The 14,741-nt window shown below is 40.7% G+C and overlaps 1 protein-coding gene and 1 long non-coding RNA gene across 2 annotated transcripts; both read right to left on the bottom strand.

Moving 5' to 3' along the window:
- Window positions 1–8,832: 8,832 nt before the first annotated feature.
- Window positions 8,833–10,479, bottom strand: LOC139446441 (uncharacterized). The gene has a single exon (XM_071227764.1). The coding sequence runs from the start codon at window positions 10,477–10,479 to the stop codon at window positions 8,833–8,835; it is 1,647 nt and encodes a 548-aa protein (XP_071083865.1).
- A 2,516-nt stretch (window positions 10,480–12,995) lies between these two features.
- LOC139445958 (uncharacterized) lies at window positions 12,996–13,888 on the bottom strand. Its single transcript, XR_011651903.1, has 2 exons — window positions 13,773–13,888; window positions 12,996–13,294 (listed from the first exon to the last, which is right to left on the bottom strand). It is a non-coding gene; the product is annotated as an uncharacterized lncRNA (long non-coding RNA).
- Between the last annotated feature and the right edge of the window lie 853 nt (window positions 13,889–14,741).

The raw sequence follows: 14,741 nt of genomic DNA on the forward strand, positions 1-14,741 counted from the left end.
GTTACATACAGAGAAACGGATGCATGGTGCTCGATATAGTGTTACATACAGTGAGACACATGCACGGAGCTTGAAACAGTGTACTTCCTGTATTTGTTGATATGTGTTATGTTTTGTGATTGAATAAATGATGCTTTGAATATTTGTCATATGTGTATTTACTTCTGGAAGTAACAGACGGTTATTGAGATGGGGGAGTGGCCGGAGGTTTCTGTAAACAAAGCACTTATTTACTTTGCCATATGATATTGATAATAGTCAGTTGGCCAGGGGTGAAAAACAAGATATTCGTTCCCACATTTAACTTATACCTACAACCTTCTGTATAAAGGAGGTATCTGTATACAAAATTGTCAACGTTTCCTACGTGTATATAACAAGTAGGAAAACTTTCACAGGTTTACATTTCAGGTCACTTCCAAAATTGTATTATTAAATACAAGGCCTGGTCGTGACAGCCACGCGGTGGTATCTTCATCTTCTTATCAGAGGATAGCTACTGCAGGGACGGCTGTTATGCTGACTAGAATAACACCTTTGCAGTTAGGTGTTTGCATGCTATGGCGTGAAAGACCATATCAACAGAACAGGGGTTGAGTGAAGTGTGTGTTTGTTTGTTGTGTAATGTTATATTTCAGATGTTTGACGGCGGTCTGTAAATAATCGAGTCTGAACCAGATAATCCAGTCATTTACACCATGAGCATCGATGACATGCATCAACAGAGTCAGCGAGTCTGACCACCCGATCCCTTTAGTCGCCTCTTACGACAAGCATGGGTTGCTAAAGACCAGTTGTAACCCGGATGTTAGCGGGAGGTTGAGTGAAGTGACAATCAATAGATAAAGGGCTTGTTTTGGTAACTTTCATCTTTCTAGACCCAGTCGGTCAGGAAATACAGCGGTTCTTATTCTACCGAGCTTGTCTGCAGAACCCCTCTCGCATGCCGTCGTCAACCACGCACGCAAGACCACTTCCACACGGACAGCTGTGTCTGTCGCCGCCCGGAACGCATACTTCACCCTCGTGCTTCATCCGCTGACAGAAGTCCAACATCCGCTTCCGGGTCGGCAGCCACAGCTCTGCACAGCAATGGTTGTCGGGACACGGCAGTCCACAGGCACGGGGCGGTACCGTCATGGTGAAAACTACCTTTTTATAACAGACAAACAGATATATACTCCCCTAAGAGAAGCTTGTTATTTCCAGCTTTCAATGAAATACATAAAATAAGTTGAATCCATTGGTCACTTGTTTCTGGAATGTCAAGACCATGTACCAGCCCGAGCTCAGTTAATACAAGAATTGCAGTTGAATCAGCTATCTGGCATAGATCTCCTGAAGGCAAGAGATGCAATAGCAAAGACTAACTAAACTAATTTCTGAAAGAAGTTCAGCTACACGAACGTATAAAAACAAAGGGGCCAAAGGAATTCTGTCACTTTCTTTAAATCAAAACTCAAATCATATCAATACGAAAACAGAACTTTATCAATACTAAAGCTCTCAATAGGTGCGTGTACCCTACCCACGCACATGAGCGCCAAAGAAGCACAGGACAGCCGAATTTGCTAAGAAAGAAGGCGACCTCTCAAACACTTAAACCAATAACATTGATGGTATCGGCATGGTTTGGTTAGTAGAATATATTACGTTATTCTCTACCTGCTGTTCCATTATCTAGCGAACAGGTGGGGACTATACATCAATCTGGAAATGTTTTGTATGCTGTCAAACAACTGACTATCTAACAAATGGGAGGATACCGGAAAATGTGTTATCATGTCTTTAATCGTACAGTTTGGCAATTTTGGACAAGGGGCACTTGCCTCCATTACAACAAGGGCTGTAAGACACAGAGCAAACGCCTTCTAAGGCATGGTATCTTGTAGGTAGGTAATGGGGCCTTTTTAAGAACACTTGTTTCTTACACACCTGTGGATGAGAAACCCATTTGAGATAACTGGTCTCAAACCACTCTCCTACCCAGAGTTCCATGCGGTCGGCGGTCGGCGGCCGGCAGCCAGCCAACATTGTACCTCTGTCACAGGCCAGCGCCATGTGACGATTCGTCACATCTTTTACAGTCCATTCAAGATATTGAATAACCTTTTCATCCGTTTCATATTTGACAAGTCTACACATTTTCATAAACAAATGTCAAAGAATGGTTACGGTTCTTTAAGAAAGTATCCTAATATGTGAAAACCTACTTGTTTTTGCGTAGTTATCCTTTGTTTACATTGGTTGTACTGCTCCATGTGCGGTCTTCGAAACCCAATGGAGAGCTAGCGATACGGTCACTTCGATGTATAAATATATATTGTCATGAAATTCACTGTCGCAGTTGTAGTAGCATATCTATATACTTATGCAAAACAATATGTCAAGCGCTCCCAAATACTTGCATTCGTCCGTTCTATACTGATTTCTGAAAAAGCGCGTTTGTTTACAAACAAGAGAAAAGTCTGGTCACGTGATATGCAAATTAGCCTGTGGCACTGGTGTTATGCTGAGTTATGTCAGTGGTGTTATGTCACCGCTGCGCCGGAGTGTGGTCTCAAACATATGTGTGAGATCGAATTCCAGGCCCGTGATTGGCTACTCCATGGTAATGACCTGAGGTCAGATGATGACGGACTACTTTCCTGAGTGTAAGTCATTCATAAGTTGCTCGTACTTCAGTCGAAAGAATTGCAGTTGAATCAGCTATCTGGCATAGATCTCCTGAAGGCAAGAGATGCAATAGCAAAGACTAACTAAACTAATTTCTGAAAGAAGTTCAGCTACACGAACGTATAAAAACAAAGGGGCCAAAGGAATTCTGTCACTTTCTTTAAATCAAAACTCAAATCATATCAATACGAAAACAGAACTTTATCAATACTAAAGCTCTCAATAGGTGCGTGTTCCCTACCCACGCACATGAGCGCCAAAGAAGCACAGGACAGCCGAATTTGCTAAGAAAGAAGGCGACCTCTCAAACACTTAAACCAATAACATTGATGGTATCGGCATGGTTTGGTTAGTAGAATATATTACGTTATTCTCTACCTGCTGTTCCATTATCTAGCGAACAGGTGGGGACTATACATCAATCTGGAAATGTTTTGTATGCTGTCAAACAACTGACTATCTAACAAATGGGAGGATACCGGAAAATGTGTTATCATGTCTTTAATCGTACAGTTTGGCAATTTTGGACAAGGGGCACTTGCCTCCATTACAACAAGGGCTGTAAGACACAGAGCAAACGCCTTCAAAGGCATTGTATCTTGTAGGTAGGTAATGGGGCCTTTTTAAGAACACTTGTTTCTTACACACCTGTGGATGAGAAACCCATTTGAGATAACTGGTCTCAAACCACTCTCCTACCCAGAGTTCCATGCGGTCGGCGGCCGGCAGCCAGCCAACATTGTACCTCTGTCACAGGCCAGCGCCATGTGACGATTCGTCACATCTTTTACAGTCCATTCAAGATATTGAATAACCTTTTCATCCGTTTCATATTTGACAAGTCTACACATTTTCATAAACAAATGTCAAAGAATGGTTACGGTTCTTTAAGAAAGTATCCTAATATGTGAAAACCTACTTGTTTTTGCGTAGTTATCCTTTGTTTACATTGGTTGTACTGCTCCATGTGCGGTCTTCGAAACCCAATGGAGAGCTAGCGATACGGTCACTTCGATGTATAAATATATATTGTCATGAAATTCACTGTCGCAGTTGTAGTAGCATATCTATATAATTATGCAAAACAATATGTCAAGCGCTCCCAAATACTTGCATTCGTCCGTTCTATACTGATTTCTGAAAAAGCGCGTTTGTTTACAAACAAGAGAAAAGTCTGGTCACGTGATATGCAAATTAGCCTGTGGCACTGGTGTTATGCTGAGTTATGTCAGTGGTGTTATGTCACCACTGCGCCGGAGTGTGGTCTGAAACATATGTGTGAGATCGAATTCCAGGCCCATGATTGGCTACTCCATGGTAATGACCTGAGGTCAGATGATGACGGACTACTTTCCTGAGTGTAAGTCATTCATAAGTTGCTCGTACTTCAGTCGAATGTTCACCTACGTCTCTCTCGAACAACAGGACCGTGTAATTAATAATAAAAATAAACAAACTTGCCTCGTCTGCGAGTTTGTTTGTTATTATTATCAGTTACATCATCTGTTGTTATGTCAACGTTATCGGTTTTTAGAGGATGCCACAGCGACACATATGTCCCTTCTCTTCAACCCTCACTTCAAAGTCGAATAAAATCCAAAATACATAACGCAAACTAATACACTTCACAGTTTTGAATTCCATCTTCTGTTTATCATTTACTGTCATTTTAGGCAAAGCAAAATTACTGAAAGTGACTTCTGAAAATTAGGTACATCGTAAATCTCGCCAAATCGGCAATTCACGGCGTTATTTACTGTGTGTTTAGCAATCTAAATATCGGATATTTACTCGAATAATTAAAGTAGAAAAATAGCATATTAGTGATCACGGGTATCAAATAACTAATGATAATTCTGAAACGTCGGTAATAAGCTTAGAATCGTTTAGTATGTTTTGGAAAATACGCATACACGAACGCCGAAATGTACGTTCGGCCATATTGGATTGTATTTACAAAATGCCGGCTATGAGACGCCTATTTGATCAGGCCCCGAGGTTATAAAAAAAAATTCGTGCTCAACTCAGTTTCGTGCTCAAATACATGCTCATGTTCAAGTTCGTACTCAGTTTAGATTTGTACTCATGCAGAGGTTATAAAACATCTTGAGTCTGTACTCAGCTGAGAACAACTCACGCTCGGCTTTAGAGAACATTGTGCTATACGGCGCCCCCGTGTAATAGACGGTCCATTGTACCTGTGCACATGCGCAATCTGAACCGGAACCAGATATAATTTCAACCTGTTCGATACTTGTTTAGTTATTGTCCTTTCACGCTGATTTTCTAAAGTAAAGTGATCGAACAAATGGTACTCTGTTCTTATTCATAATGGTAAGAAAACAACCCCAAAGGAGGGCGTGACCGAGTCGAGAAGGCGGGGTAAGGGGTGGTCAGAGGCGGAGGAGGTATGTCTCATCCAGGAAGTTGTACAACGAGAGCAACTGTTGTTTGGTGAGATCAAGGGGCACTGATCTAACGGACTAGTTGTTGCCTTTGTTATTGTTTTTCCCCCGTGAGTACCCGGATGATACGCAACGCAACTGAGCGTGACCAGAGACTGGGCTACCGTCTGCAAGGACAGCTAAATAAACTTGGAGGCTGGAGGCAATATTTGTTTTACTCATTTTTGAACACTGATTGGTTAACTGTGATCTATAAAGATTTCGACAAGGGCGCATGTTAATTAATTTCTTCAGCCTAAACAAACAGACAAAAAGAACAAGGGAGCTCATCGGATGTCGTCATTTGGATATACCCCCCGATGGTTATAGTTTAATACTAAAAAAAGTATCCATGCAGTGAAAGCATTTTCGGATTTCGGCTTGCGTCGATAATACGATTACTATACTCCCTTGTTGTCATCCACATTTTCTCGTATAACCCTACACTTGTGTATTTGTCGTCAGTCACTTGATGCTCAGTTAATGAATTTATTACAGGTACAATTAGTGGTAGCACCACTTTGATTACCTGACAAAGGTTCCCATTTGGCATTTATTGTGTCTGGGGTAATTATTCAATCTAAATCCAGGTTTGAAGTGAGGTGAAATGTGTGTTATGCAATATGCACGTGGCAGCCCAGCAAGAGATGAATGATCAGTTGATTTACTTTTTTTTGTAAATTAACGGATCGTTCCTAGTCATCAAAGGATTAACAGAAAATACGTTGATTGATTAATTACTGTGGATATGTCAAGAGTGAGTGTTTACATGTCTAGGTTTACTTAAACAAAGGGAATACACTCATATCATGGCGCGAAGTGTCGATGTAAAAACATCATACTTTGTTCAAAGGGTTAACTGATAATACGTTGATTGATTGATCATTGTTATGTATCACTCAATGGAATTTTTAGGAACCGTGGACGTTATGAAAACAGTTGTCACGTGGGCTTTCTCAGCCGACCATTGAGACTTGACACCTATGTAAAACACCTGAAACAATCCAAGCGATCAGTTGAGAAACGAACACGGGTTATAATATCCCGAAACGATATACATCTTTTAAAATATTTGATCGACGTGACATCGAATAAGTTTCTTTGTACAGCTGCAGACGAGTGGGATATTGTTCCTTTGTGTGGATATTCACGGATACATTCCTCGAACAGGGAAGCTGCCTAAAACTTATACACATAAATTTGGTAGGTTGTAATTATGATATTTGCATTTTGTTTTCCTTCATTTGAACCGATTCGTTCTTGTTTCTCTACGTCTTGGTTGGGAAATTCTTCAATGCGCGATAGACGTTGTTGTCACAGGTCTTTTCCTTTCTAAGCGTGTATATATTACCGTCAATTTGTAAAATGTGATTCTCTCTGGTAATTTATAAAATGTGTAAATATTTCAGTTATTTTGACTAAAAAATCTGTCCAGATTGATCAAGACGATCAAAAGGGCCTACAAACATCACAACAGATTATTATGTAGGATTAAAAGCCAAACAACTTTGAAATGTACTTTTCAACGTAACATTTTCAGTGTCTTGGTGATGACATTAAACATCAAAATGTTTGGAATTCGTTGTCATAATAATACAGATGGAAATGTTTTTCAGTCACTTTGTAAAATAACTGAATATTTAGACGTTTAATACATTTGTTACACATTTGACAGTAAAAAAATATACACGCTATACAAAAAGCATATGCTCAGGTGAAATATTTACTTTGTGTTGCACGTCAAAATAGTGTAAACGAAAATCGCAAAATTACCAAGCAATTGACTTATCAAAACTTCGTCACCATTACCGATGCTACTCACAAAGATACCTACGTTTCCTTATTATCTCGAAAACTTGTTGATCAATGTGACCATACGCCCTTATTACTACCCATAAAAGTGACTAATGCGCTTACGAATGGCGCAGCAGAGGTCGCGAACTAGTCTAGATTTCTGCTATACATCCGGGTACTCACTGGGAAAAAACAATAACAAAGGCAACAAACAGTCCAGGGGAATTGCGTTAGATCAGTGCCCCTTTATGTCCATCCATCGACAGCGGACCGATGGATGGCAAAGTATCACAGACATCCTCAACACGTAAGTTGTTCATATGTTATCGTTGTGTAATATCATTTGAGGCATGATACGCTATATTATCGCGGTAGTTAAGTTATAAATACGTCTTGCGCAAAATGTTCATTCAACTTTTATGACACAGGATTGATCGATGCTGATTTTATTTACCATGTTCGGTGAAACAAAGTACCTGTCATAAGCGACTTAAAAAAGTAAGGGCGGACTGTGTCTTCGCGTCCAACTATAATTGTGGTGTGATACGTGTGAATTATGTGGTTTACATTACTTCCTGTTTTGAATTATGCATAGAGCGGGTGGGGCAGTACTCGGACACTTAACGTTCCTAACGGCATGCAAGTTGAACCAAAGTACCTATTGACTTTCTTTCATCGTATATGTGAAGGGAGGTAACTGCTGTGGTGATTATACTCGGTAGTGGTTGTGTTCGTGCGCTTGTTTCAGCAAATTCTTATGATATTTACTCGACGACTACTTCGGTAGTAATCGGACGCCTGCGGTTGAAGTCGGACACCCTTGCGGCAGTACCCGGACACTTTAAGAATTTTTTAAAAATGTCTTAACCGAATATAACATAATTACAATTGTGTTTTTTTCACTGTGTCAATGAGAACATCAAAATAATAGCAACATAAATACAACTTCATTGGCTTATCTTCTCATTTTGGCATCACTGTACACAGATACATGTGTTGTTTTTATACTGACATTAGGTTTCTTCTCAGTCACTAAACCCAAACGCTGTCACCATCGAATCCTGTTTCATTCAGTCTTTCTATTATTTTGAATAAAGTACGACGTTGTGGCTTGATACGCAATAAATAAAAACAGTCTAGTTTTGGGCCCCCACCCCTAACAGGCCCGCTGTGAGTAATTCTACCAGTAAAGAACGGTGTCACATTTAAAACGCAATCTTCCATCATCAGAGGAGTGAGTACTCCTGACAACTGTAAGGGAACTCTGCCGACGACGCGGCCAGCTATGTCCCGTAAAACCTGTCTATTGGGTGGGGGCCGGACTTCCAGATCTAAACTACGAAAATGTATGTCAGCTTCATCGGGAATACTAATTCTGAGAGCGTTTACGTCATAGATGTTTTCTGGTTCCTGATTCATCTTCAGTGCCATAAATGGTAACGGCTTCACATGATACACATGGTACCTATGAAGAAAGAAAATATAATATGAGAAGTGGCAACATTCGCTAAATAATCTTCCGTTGTTAATTAGGTGCAAAGTCTATCATTAACCTGGTACTTCATAGTTGTCATATATTTCCCGAAACTTATACTCATAGAAATAAACCAGTACATCAAATGAATATAGTTTCATGTTTAATATTACCCAGTTATTGACGAAAATATTGCGATGGGTTTCGTGCTATGGTGATAGCTGACAGCATTGGTGTCTATACCCCACCCAGGTGGTCCAGAGTATGCATGAATCTCGTGGAAAAGGGCGTCAAAGGGATATTCCATTTTTCTGTTAAAATATGAAAAATATGTTCATTTTTTGTACATTTTAATGTGAAATGAACACTGATTTCACTTCTTTCAAAAAAGCAAACTGTGCCAACAATAACATTCACATTGCAGGGAAACGGGTTTTTTCCCTCTCAGCTACAAGTGTCACACGTGAAGGGAAGGTCGGCGAGTTGTTGATGTGTTAATGTCTGGTATCCCAGGCAATTCTTGTGGAACCATTTGGTACAATTAAGACACCCCACCCAGTCATCATTTGCCGCCAAATCCCGACCCAAACAAAGGTGACAAAAATCCCGGAGGGAATCATCGGAAAAATCGATGTCGTCGTCGTATTCGTCGTCATCCATGTAGGGAATCTCGGATTCAGAGAGATCTTCGTCACTGTCTAGTGTTGCCTTGCTTTTCTTTTCTATTTGTTTTAAGAGTTTGTATGCCTTTTTCTCGTCTTCTTGCTTTCTCTTTTGCACACGCTTCTCTTCCCGTTCTTTTTCCCTTAGGGCTTTCCGGGCTGCTTTCTCTTCTTCTCGTTTAAGCTTTATTTCCTCTCTCATTCGCTTTCTGCTTTCTTTCATCTGTTTCTCTTCCTCTGCCTTTCTCTTCTTTTCAAGGAGAAGTTCCCTGATGTCTTCTCCTGAGGCAGATTTGGGTAACACTGTAGGTTTATACTTTTGGGTACGGCTCCGTACTTTAGGGAGAACTAAATATTTGTCAAATGCGTCACTGGAAGATGTGTGGGCTGTGGCTGGTGTAGAATGTAAGGCTAGGTGTGAAGTGTCTGTTTGGGGTGTTGTGCTATGTGTAGTTTGTGACTGTACTGGTGCATGAGGGTCTGTATGGGGTGATGGCAGAGTTGTTTGTACGGCTGGTGAGGATGCATATTCTGGTGATGTTAGTGTAGCGGAAGGTTGGGATGGGGTGTCTGCTGGGGGTGCAAATGTGAATGTTCTGACTGTGGATGGGGTTACAGGGGTTGACTGAAGGACTGGTTTGCATGGTTCAAAGATGGTGCTGGGTTTTAATTTCTGATTATCGGTAACCTTACCAGGATTGAGCGGAAACAGCCCTGATTCGAGGAAACCCCTCTTCGCATTTTCTGTTGTAGCTGCCCTTACCCAAGCAGTTTTAAATACACTGGCAAAGGTACATTTCCTAACACATTCGCCGATGTTTGAAATCTGAAAATCTCGGACAGATTGGCGCCATGCATGTTTGAGTGGACTGAACAAGCTCAGGTCCAATGGCTGTATCACATGTGATGCGTGTGATGGGAGACAGTACAGGACGATGTTATTCTCCACACAAACAGTGCACGCTTCAAGGGTAAGGTGCGTTGAATGACCGTCCAGAAACAGAATTATTGGTTTCTTGATTGCCTGTTTATCGACATGGGGAATGAAACAAGTTTTAAGCCAAGAAACAAATAGTTCTGCGTCCATCCAGCCATTCTCGGTTCGCCCTAGAACCGCCTCCTCAAAACCATCTAGGGGGTTGTATTTGAACCTGCTGCCGGGAAAGACGATCATGGGGGGAGTGTAGTCACCTGAAGCACTTGCACAAGCAAGAACTGTTATCTGGCTCTTGTCTGAGGCCGAGAAGTTATAAACTGTCTGGGATCCTCGTTCGGCCAGAACCCTACCACTCTTTGGACACATGGGGAAACCCGACTCATCAGCATTATACAGCCTTGATGGGTCATGCAAGATGTCTGAATCAGTTTTGTCAGCGATGTAGGTTGTGAAGGTATCAAACCAATCAGCAATTTTTTGTTGTGATACCATAGCACGTTCTTTTGAAAGTTGTGTTGGTGTTCTTACTGATATTGTAGGGTTTCGTTTTAAGAAAGCCCTAAACCAATCCCTACCAGGTCTGTCATCAGTAAAAGGATTCTCCCTACCATCTAATTTGATTATTTTCTGGACCGTGTCTAACAGTTCGTCCCTTGTCCGGCCGTACCCTATACTCGACATGTGTATAGCCCAATCTGAAAGATGTCTTTCCTCGTCTTTTGATAAGATGGGTGAAGGACCTTTGCGGTAAACAAGAGGTACTTTATTTGAGAGTTTGTCATGCAGAGTACTTTTTGGTATACCGAAAGCGACGGCAGCTTTGCGTGCAGACATTTGCTTGGCGTTAACAGCATCCATAGCCCGCTTTAAGTTTTCAATTGAATAGGCAGGCTTTCCTCCTCGAACGCTCATTTTAGCAAATCTACACAGACGGTCCTACAATATAATTAGAACTAGTCAATGGAACTATCATATCCATATACTGAAGAATAACGGGAATGTTACTGATACGTAATAACTTCTGTTATCAGATTAGAATGAATGAGGGTCCTGATGGGTGACACGTAAAAAACGTTCAGTTTCATCGCAAAAGTAAAATATGACTGATAAACGACACTGAGATAACGTCTTTTTATGAGATTGACAGTTACAGAATGTTTACACTAAAAGCATGCAACTGACATACTGTACGTATTAACCCCCTGAATAACACCCCCAAAGACAAAGTCACGTGCACCACACCACCCCATCCCCAATCAGAACCCTCTTAAAGTATGTCACTGGCGATCGAAAAAAAACTATTTTTTCATTTTGCATTTTCTTAATAACTTTTTTTCAATTATTTTTATTTAAAAAAATTCTGATATGTATTTCCAAATTTTATTTGTCGAATGTCCGAGTACTGCCTTCCCACGTAATTTCTCCGAGGTAGTAGTCGGACACAGCTTAATTAGGTTATTTTTAGAATTTTCGCGCCAAACGTTTCCATGTTGGCATGGTCGATTCACAAGAAGTCGCCAAAAACAGAAAAAGCAGACCAGAAACTAGTCGTGCGGAAGCTATAACCTTATGATCAGAAACTACAATGCATTGCCAAAACGCAACAAAATGCGTGGGCGACATGGTCACGTGGGAAAACATGTACACGAGCTTTTATCGTGAGTGTTACCAGTAGCAGACGAATCTTTTCTGACGTCAGGGAGGAAGAGGAAGAAGCCTGCGTGAAAATTATGCGCATCAGTACTTTTGTTTATTGTGTACACGTGTTAATTTGCTGGGTTTCCGGGTACTGCCACTGTCCGAGTATTGCCCCACCCGCTCTAATCAATATTCATACGATCTAGTTAGGGTCAAGGGTCATCCTCCAAACAGTTTTAGTGGATTCTTTTATAACTTATTTTGAGTGGAGATAGGGGTAATTAAGTTAAAAAGTTCTTAAGAGTAGCCGTGATATATCGCGGCGAGTCCTGTATTCGATCATGCGTTGAAACGTGGTGCCAAGATTTGCATAAGTAAACTCTCGAAAATTCATGAGAAGCACACTCTTGATATGCCTGATTCTTCGTTGCATTAACTTAATTGTATATATAATCTTAATGGAGACAAGTATTTTCATGGGATTTCCCCTCTACAATTTCTTGACAGTGGAGAAACTTTCAAATTATATCTCTTCTTTTATATACTTTCAGAAGACACATCAATGCCAAAAGGGAGCCTTGGAAGTAAAAAAGAAGTACTTCAATTTGAAAGAAAGAGGTACTCTTTTATATTAGAAAAATACCCAGTGTAACTTTGCCCCTTAAGATATAGACCCTGAGTAACTATATCCTTAAAGACACAGACCCAATGTAAATATACCCCTAAAGACACAGACCCAGTGTAACTGTGTCCCTAAAGACATAGACCCAGTGTAACTATGTCCCTAAAGACATAGACTGGGTATAACTGTGTCCCTCAAGACATAGACCCAGTGAAACTATATCCCTAAAGACATAGACCCAGTGTAACTGTGTCCCTCAAGACATAGACCCAGTGTAACTGTGTCCCTAAAGACATAGACCCAATGTAAGTGAGTCCCTAAAGACATAGACCCAGTGTAACTGAGTCCCTAAAGACATAGACCCAGTGTAACTGTGTCACCTCAAGACATATACCCAGCGTAACTATATCCCTAAAGACAAAGACGCGGTGTAACAATGAAACTCACAAGACTCTTCCATATAAAAAAATTACGTTGTCCAATTTACGACGTCATCAAGTTGCAAGCGCATGTTCGAATCTCCAGAAATGACGTCGTGATAGAACAATGTTTTGTCGTGAAATAAACCACGCTTCGTTCTTCATTGTTCTTTGCGATTAATCGCGTAGCCTTTTCCTGTAGGTCATTAGCTGACAGGGAAAGATTTGTCTTTCCTACATTAGAGGATATTATGGCGAAAAGACTGTTCTTCAATTTGAATTGATCCACGTTAGCAACAAACACGAAAATGGAAATAAACATAAGGCCATTCAATCCACGGCTGCGTTTATTTCTGTTCCCAATATGACCATCGCCCACCACAATCTGCATCTATGTGCAGATGCCCTCGATCTGACCGTCGACCACCAGACACTCAAGCCCATCTCTACAGTCACAGTCGTGGCTGGTGCCCCCGGGTACACAGCGCTGCCCCTGACGCTTCATCTGCTGACAGTAGCCGTTCACAAACAGCCTCTTCCGGCCCGGGAGCCATATCTTGGCGCAGCAGTGGTCCACGGGACAAGCAATCCCGCAGTCCTGGCGTCGAACCGCGAACCCAGCAACAACCTTTTGCAAACAGAGCCTACGATAATATGATACGTTCTTGAGAATACGTTTCTAATATAAGTTCTAACGGTAAAGTATGTAAATATTCTGCGGTATCGTCAGAAATGCATATTTTGGGACTGCTATTTCATCAGAATCAACATTATATGTTCTCAAAGATATTCGACCTAATTTGGCATTTGGTGTTTGGTCTTACAATTGACTTGGACTTCTGCAAAATGCATATTTTTACGCAATTGACAGATAAGACTATATCACTTGACAATGACAGGTGTTTAAACGTCATCTCATCATATATAAGGGAACAGTCTGATCGGACTAGAAAGTCTAATCTTCGAAACTGACTCGACAGCACGACGGGGCGACGAGGTTTTAATTTTAACATCAAGAAAGGGACTGCCATAAAAGAGCAATCTATTTGGTTCAAAACACTCATGAAAATAATATTTGATAAAATACAATTTCATCACAGACGTACCTGTAGAATTAAGACGAGGCAAAGAAATATACCGAAAGCTGAAAACTGCGTCATCTCTGTAATGGTAAGAGTTCTCGGAGTTATCGAAGACTGACCCTCGTGTTGTTGCTAGGTAACTTATGATTACAGATAGCCTGTGACCTCAACATATGTACAGTTTCCATGTAGCAGATCTGTAACCCTTGTTTATTGCGTCCCTGAAAAGAAGAAACTGAGATCATGGTCGTTAATAAACATAAAACCGAAACCTATACCTGGACTTCCCGTATTTAAGCCCTAGGCCTAATTACGGAAAGTATGATTTTCTCATTTAAAATATGTTATCCGAAATTAAGCCCAGGGCTCAATTTCGGAAGCTAATGGTTTCTTACCTGAATTAAGGGGTGCCATTTGCTGAAAAAAATCCGAAACTGTTAAGTTGTTTTAACTGAGAAAATATTAAACATGAATATTAACTTTGAACCGGACTTGCTGTTGTCTGCACACTAGGATTTGCCTGTGTAGTGCATCGCCAACTTTAAATTTCGGAGGGAGTAAGTTATTAATTTAAGAAAGATCACTCCAAAATAAATATCCGAATTTAAGTCCATGGGCCTAAATACGGGAAATCCAGGTATTGTTTCCTTTCCTATGCAAGGTGTCATATCGGTAGACAGCAGTATTTTACGATGGTGTAATTTTCTCAGTCGCGGCAGAGAGAGTGAGAGAGAGACAGACAGACAGTAAGATAGACAGACGGACAGACGTATACTTACTTTAAACCAAATACACAGATTTACAACAGTCGCTGCGAGCCAGATAAAACAATGCATGCCCATTGACTGTGCGCGCATTCTTTATGGATGAAATCGTTCTCGGGGTACATAATTCCCTACAGGTTTCATGATGTGTACATTGATAACGAGCAGCATAACTTCTAAATAACCAAAATATTGAAATAATAGTGATTTACCTAATTCAAGGTTCTAA

Source organism: Haliotis cracherodii, unplaced genomic scaffold (assembly GCF_022045235.1).
Source record: "Haliotis cracherodii isolate W230 unplaced genomic scaffold, xgHalCrac1.p SCAF_6, whole genome shotgun sequence".
Lineage (NCBI taxonomy): Eukaryota > Metazoa > Mollusca > Gastropoda > Lepetellida > Haliotidae > Haliotis > Haliotis cracherodii.

Bases quoted from the DNA above. Each gene is read 5' to 3' on its own strand.
- LOC139446441 (XM_071227764.1), bottom strand. From the start codon at position 10,479: ATGGTATCACAACAAAAAATTGCTGATTGGTTTGATACCTTCACAACC.